This window comes from Alosa pseudoharengus, unplaced genomic scaffold, assembly GCF_046254945.1.
Source record: "Alosa pseudoharengus isolate Yale_2024_CS ecotype anadromous, Long Island Sound unplaced genomic scaffold, YU_APseudo_1.1 YU_APseudo_1.1_scf_22, whole genome shotgun sequence".
In the NCBI taxonomy this organism is placed as follows: Eukaryota; Metazoa; Chordata; class Actinopteri; order Clupeiformes; family Clupeidae; genus Alosa; species Alosa pseudoharengus.
The window spans coordinates 2,476,776-2,484,275 of NW_027468680.1; the positions used below are offsets into that span (position 1 = coordinate 2,476,776).

General features: G+C 42.8%; 1 protein-coding gene across 1 annotated transcript in view; it reads right to left on the reverse strand.

Annotated features, from left to right (window-relative positions):
* Nucleotides 1-648: 648 nt before the first annotated feature.
* Nucleotides 649-7,500, reverse strand: part of kirrel1b (kirre like nephrin family adhesion molecule 1b) — a 28,020-nt gene continuing 21,168 nt past the window's right edge. Inside the window, exons 14-15 of the mRNA XM_076300076.1 lie at nucleotides 6,860-6,976; nucleotides 649-1,194 (exon numbers count right to left, since the gene is read on the reverse strand). Of these exons, the coding sequence (XP_076156191.1) occupies nucleotides 649-1,194; nucleotides 6,860-6,976 (663 nt within the window). The remainder of the gene's footprint in view (nucleotides 1,195-6,859; nucleotides 6,977-7,500) is intronic.

The window sequence follows — 7,500 nt, forward strand, 5'->3', positions numbered from 1 at the left end:
TCACCGATGCTGACTAGTGGCCAATCAGAGTGCAGAACAGGTCAAAACTGATGACCTAAATGAGCTGTGTCTGGTTTGCAAGCATGACCCCCACCTAGTGGACATGCTGCGTAAGACCCTGGTCCATCATCTTTAACAAACGCTACAGCGGACATAGTCTCACACACACACACACACACACCCAGCTCTCTCACAGCCGTATCCAAATACACACAATTCTTTTCTCACTGTATCATCCTCAACTCACACAAACACACACACACACATTCACTGATGGAAACATGCACACATAAACACACGATCACAGGAACACAAATACATTGCTGCATGAGAGCAGTCCTTTGCTGAAGTCCACAACGGTCATCCAGCTCAAAATGTCTTCATTTGCCATCGGATGATCTGGAGGTCCGGAGGCCAAGAGCAGTGCTCCAGCTCTGTGTGTGTGTGTGTGTGTGTCTGTGTGTGTCTGTGTCTGTCTGTGTGTGTGTGTCTGTGTGTGTGTGTGTGCGTGCCTGTGTGTGTGTTTGTATGAAAGCATTCAATTTGATCATTTTGGAATGATTATGTAAGTACTTTGCTTGGTGGTACATATGTGTGTATGTGTGTGTATATATTGTAGGGCGGTGTATTTATATATATGTGTGTGTCTCACACGTGTGTCTGCATCCTCTGGGTGTGTTTTTGTGAGTGTTCAGTGGGCGGGGTATTGTATGGGAAATGGGCGGCGCTTCCGTATTTGGCCGATGGCTGCTCGGAGGACACGCCTTGTCCCGCCCCTTGTCCTGTAGGGTACATCTCATAGGCTGGCCCTTCCTCCAGGGGCGGGGCAAAGCCCAGCCTGTACTGGGTGTACTGCGAGCTGGTTGGGTAGGCGTAGCTGTCATAGGCCACCTGATTGGTGGAGGTCAGAAGGCCGCAGTCTCCACTGAAGTCTGTGCTGGGCGGGGCTTTGCTCTGCGTTGCCCGGGCAACCGTGTTAAAGTGGGAGTATCCGGGGTGGGAGAGGCGGGACTGTGGGCGGACCTCGTAGCGGCCAATGGGGGCGAGGCTGCGGTTGGTTGCCGGGACGGCGGTTGCCGGGGCGGCTGGCGGGGGGTTGGCTGGACGGAACTCCTGATAGAGCAGCGAGCGAGCCGACGGGTGAGTCTCATCTTGGGGCGTCGCTCGGACGTTGTAGTAGCCGTTGGTCGGGTCCTGGGACACACACACACACACACAGATACAGATATAAAGAATTGCACACACACACACAGATATACAGAATTGCACACACACACACACCAATATACTGAATTGCACACACACACACACACACAGATATACAGAATTGCACACACACACACACACACACACAGATATACTGAATTGCACACACACACACACACACACAGATATACTGAATTGCACACACACACACAGACACAGATATACTGAATTGCACACACACACACACACACACACAGATATACTGAATTGCACACACACACAAGCAGATATACTGAATTGCACACACACACATATATACTGAATTGCACACACACACACACACAGATATACTGAATTGCACACACACACACACACACACACACAGATATACTGAACTTCACACACACACAAGCACACACAGATATACTGAATTGTACACACACACATGCACAGATATACTGAATTGCACACACACACACACACACACACACACACACAGAGATATACTGAATTGCACACACACACACACATATATGCAGAATTGCACACACACACACACACACACACACACAGATATACAGAATTGCACACACACACACACACACACAGATATACAGAATTGCACACACACACACAGATATACTGAATTGCACGCACACACACACAGATATACTGATTTGCACGCACACACACACGCACACACATAAAAAGAATTGCACACACACACACACAGATATACAGAATTGCACACAAACACGCACACATTTATGTTCTGTTTGTCTACAACCACATGGGCATCAGTGAACACAGAGAGACACTTAACAGGTGGACTATAGTATAGTATAGTATTTATAGTGTTGGACTATAGTATAGTATAGTATTTATAGTGGAAAAACACAGAGAGACGTATTTATAGTGTTGGACTATAGTATAGTATAGTATTTATAGTGGAAAAACACAGAGAGACACTTAACAGGTGGACTATAGTATAGTATAGTATTTATAGTGGAAAACACAGACACTTAACTGTTGCACTATAGTATAGTATTTAGATTGGAAAACACAGACACTTAACTGTTGGACTATAGTATAGTATTTATATTGGAAAACACAGACACTTAACTGTTGGACTATAGTATAGTATTTATATTGGAAAACACAGACACTTAACTGTTGGACTATAGTATAGTATAGTATTTATAGTGGAAAAACACCAGAGTGATACTAAACAGGTGGACAATGTAAGGGATAATGTATAGAACGCCGGTCATTATTGGGAAAATAAGTCCCGACAGGGCGCACCAGACCCCGACGCGCCAGCGGAATGAATGGACTTATTTTCCCAATACTGACCAGCTTTCTATACATTATCCCGCTTATTATACGGCTACTTGCCAAAACGACAAAATAAACTCGATATGTCTCTTTACATTTATTTGTTACCGTTTCATTGTGGCTTTTGCTGAGAAACAAATAGTTCGCAACACACGCTGAACTTGAATCAAACGTCCTTTAGAACACAGCTGATCAACCGTCTGTCATCACTTTTGAATGAAAATCTATTGCCATTGACAGCGGCCATTATTCAGAGGTCCTTAGACGAAAATAATGACCGGTAGAACTTTGGGAAATCCCATTCAAGTCAATGGAGCGTTCTACTTGCATTGAGAAGAGCCGTATAGTAAAGTATAGTATTATAGACTAGTATATTATTTATAGTATAATATATAGTATAGTATTTATAGTGGAAAAACACCAGCACAGTGAAGTTATTCCTCTTAGTCTTTTTGTCTATATTAGTTTTCAGTTTAGTTCTTAGTTTAGTTCTTTATTATTTGTTTGTTACAATTTTTGGTTAATATCAGGAAAGTTGTGGATAAAGAAAATATTGATCAAGTTGGCCAGGCTAGCACAAATAATGTTTTGAAAATATTGATCAAGTTGGCCAGGCTAGCACAAATAATGTTTTGAAAATATTGATCAAGTTGGCCAGGCTAGCACAAATAATGTTTTGAAAATATTGATCAAGTTGGCCAGGCTAGCACAAATAATGTTTTGGATGATATATTGATCAAGTTGGCCAGGCTAGCACAAATAATGTTTTGGATGATATATTGATCAAGTTGGCCAGGCTAGCACAAATAATGTTTTGGATGATATATTGATCAAGTTGGCCAGGCTAGCACAAATAATGTTTTGGATGATATTAGTTAGGAAATGAAAGCTGGAAAAATAACTGGACATACAGTACCCTCCAGAATGATTGGCACCTCTGCTAAAGTTGACTAAAAAGAGGAATCTAAAATCATCTTCTGGAAATTGATCTTAATGCCTTACGTAAAAACAACACCATGCCAATCTCTAGGTATGGTGAAGGGTATGTGATGATGTGGGGCTATTTTAATTCCAAAGCCCAAGGGAACTTTATCAGGATGCATAGTATCCTGGATCCATGAAATAACTGGCCTTTAAAAATAAAAATCTGCCTGCCTCTATGGGAATTTAACATAGGGGTATGTATACTTGCACCTGTATTTTAAGGAAGAACATTTATTTATTTATGATACATTATTCATTCACAAAGAATATTGGTGTCATTAACTCATTGAATGCCAAGCTGTTTTCGGGAGCTTTGTCCTAGAGTGCCAGCAGTCTACACCAGGGGTTCCCAAAGTGGGGGTCGCGGGACGGCGAGGGGTGGTTCGCGAAATTTTTTCCATAAATCAAATAAATTTGGAAAAAATAAAATTCTGAAAAATGATGACTGGATAAGATCACCATTCACTGTAACCACCGCAAGTCATCTGTCAGCCGGCATGGAGGACGCACTGGTTGAGCTGTCATGTGACCGCACTTTAAAGACAGATTTTAATTCCAAGACGCTTGCTGAGTTCTGGATTTCAGTCGAGAGGGAATATCCACAGCTATCCAAGGCCGCGATGGACATACTGACGCCGTTCTTTGCACTGAAATATATTAAAAACAAATACAGATCGCGTCTAAATGTGGAGGATGATCTCCGTGTGGCCGTCTCCACAATTAAACCAAGAATGGACTTGCTGTGTTCCGCGCATAGCGCGCATCCATCTCATTAGATGAGATTAACGCTGAAACGTAGTTGCCAAAATGTAAATATGCGCAGCAACAATGTACATATGTTTACAACAGTTTGTGGATATTACCCTGACTGAGATATTCTTCTGTTAAAGCAACACCAAATAATTTTTTGTACATTAAAATATTGTTTCCAAAATCATCAACTCGTAACAGGGTGAACGGCACTTCTGCATTCTCTTCGCGACCCTCTATCGGCTATAACCGCAAGTTTGCCAGATCGGGTAGCGGATCTGTAGTTCGATGGAATGAGACATAAGAAACTACAAATTTGACTTGCTTCTGATGTCGCAATACATTATACTTTCATAAAATCATGCAACGTACTCTACCTTGTCTGTAGACATCGTTATTTCCAAAGCCAGTGCTGGATAAACAAGCGTGAGTGCGACAGGAAAAGTGCTTTGGTGTTGCTTTAAAATGGAAATTAAAGGAGAATTCCGGTGTGACCTAAAGTGTTTTGAAACATGATACCGAGTGTGAACGTATGTCTCATAGCCCATCTTGGCTTGTCCCCTGCACTCCGAAATCTGGCGCTAGTTAACCGATGCTACCAACAAGGCGGTCCATGGTGGTGCCTTGGCATCGGCATAGCCATGCAAATAAATCACTGTTTTACACCATTTACGAGGCTCAATGTATCTCCACACTTCATTGGTAGACTTCCAAGGGCCCTGACATTTAAAACGAGACATTGAGAACTTTGAAAAAGCAGGTTTTTAAGGTAGTTTACTTACAAGACGATTTATACCGACAGTATCTTCTCGAAGTTTAGCGTTTGCAGCCATCTTGAATTTAGTCACGATAAGTCGAGCGACGAGTAAGAATGAACAGGTATGATAAGGGATCAGATTCCAAAAATAATTCTGTGGAAATGCATGGATTACAGTTTCTTCCAGTAGCAGCAACTGGAATCTATGCATTTCCACGGAATTATTTTTGGAATCTGATCCCTTATCATACCTGTTCATTCTTACTCGTCGCTGGACTTATCGTGACTAAATTCAAGATGGCTGCAAACGCTAAACTTCGAGAAGATACTGTCTGTATAAATCGTCTTGTAAGTAAACTACCAGTGCTTTTTCAAAGTTCTCAATGTCTCGTTTTAAATGTCAGGGCCCTTGGAAGTCTACCAATTAAGTGTGGAGATACATTGAGCCTCGTAAATGGTGTAAAACAGTGATTTATTTGCATGGCTATACCGATGCCGAGGCACCACCATTGACCGCCTTGCTGGTAGCATCGGCTAACTAGCGCCAGATTTCGGAGTGCAGGGGACAAGCCGAGATGGGCTATGAGACATACGTTCACACTCGGTATCATGTTTCAAAACACTTTAGGTCAAAATCACACCGGAATTCTCCTTTAAAGTAATGTTTCAAAGTTACGTTTGCACATGAGAGCAATAATGTGCACTCATGGATATAATTTTTTTACTAAGGTATTCTGCTTTTATCATATAGTAAAGTTCTATATGTAAAATCATAACAGGCTGCTCTGTTCTTTTGTGTTGTCATTAAGCCCGTGTTTGGATAAGCCTAGTGCGTATGGCCGGTGCGCACATTTTATTTTATTTTTTGAGTCACATCCAGGGATAGTGGGGGTCGCCAGTCTCTGGCACGGTTATTTTGGGGTTGATGATTTTTGTACAGCCACAGCATATTCTGTGTTATAGCTATGAACACATACAATGGCTCGTTTGAAAGGTGAGACTTTAAGCTCTCAGTGGGTGCAAACCGTGTATTTCTACACGCCTCTGTTCCTGAGAAATTCCAAGCTAAACAGTGGCTAGTTTTCATCAAAATCGCTGTTTTTTTCTAGAAATGGAGATATAACATCTTTCATGAAATATATGTATAAGTGTTGCCTGTTACTTACTTGTGTAAACTTTCCGGGAAGTGATCAGCGAGACCTGGCGAGACCTAGTGATAGACCCACAAAAATGGCCTGGTTTTGACCTGACGTGCATGCGTCACTGATTCGACCCAAAGCGGCAACCGAGTTATGATAAAATGTCCAGATTGTGCGTTTTCATGAGTTTTCGATCGTCATATATTTCATTTCCATTAATCACAGAGTTCCCAAAATCACATATAAGGTGTGTTAGAGTGTCTAGTTTCGTAATTTAAAAAAAAAAGCTAAAAACGTAATATTACATTTTTGGCACTCAACGCATGTGAAGGAAAAACGTAATATTACGTGTTTGGCACTCAATGAGTTAAAGGTTGGATATTTCCTCTTTTTTTTTTACTTAGGGCATTTCCAAAAGATGATTTTATATTCCTCTTTTTAGTCAACTTTAGCAGAGGTGCCAATCATTCTGGAGGGTACTGTATGTCATAAATCCAGTTATTACCTGTTGAATAATCTGTCTAACAGCCCGGCTGCACCCGTTGCTTTATGGTGTGTGTGTGTGTGTGTGTGTGTGCGTGCGTGCGTACCTTGAGCTCGTACTCCTCGCTCTGCGGTGAGTGTGTTTTGGTGTGTGTGTGTGTGTGTGTGTGTGTGTGAGTGTGTGTGTGTGTGTGTGTGTGCGTACCTTGAGCTCATACTCCTCGCTCTGCGGTGTGTGTGTTTCGGTGTGTGTGTCAGGCTTGAGCTCCATGTGCTCCTTGAAGGGCTGAGTGGAGGGAGAGAGGGAGACAGAGGGGAGAAACTAGAGTGTCAGACGGAACACACAGACCACACACACACACACACACACGCACACACACACACACACACACACACACACACACACACACACACACGCATGCATGCATGCATGCACACACACAAACACATATACATACATACACACACACACGCACACACACACATATACACACAGACACGCCCACCCAAATAGAGCACACACATACACAAACACACACAGGCACACGCAGGGGGAGGGATAAGAGGAGGAGGAGTAGAGGAGGAGAGGAGGAGCAGAGGAGAGAGAGGAGGAGAACAGGCCATCAGCTTAAGGTGGCTTTCAGAGAAAAGGAAGGTTAGTCAGTCAGCAGCAGAAAACCAGGTGGACAGGGCTATATTAGGGCCTCTAGATTAGGGTCAGGGGATAGCGAGATTAGGGCCTCTAGATTAGGGTCAGGGGATGGCGAGATTAGGGCCTCTTGATTAGGGTCAGGGGAGGGTGAGATTAGGGCCTCTAGATTAGGGTCAGGGGAGGGCGAGATTAGG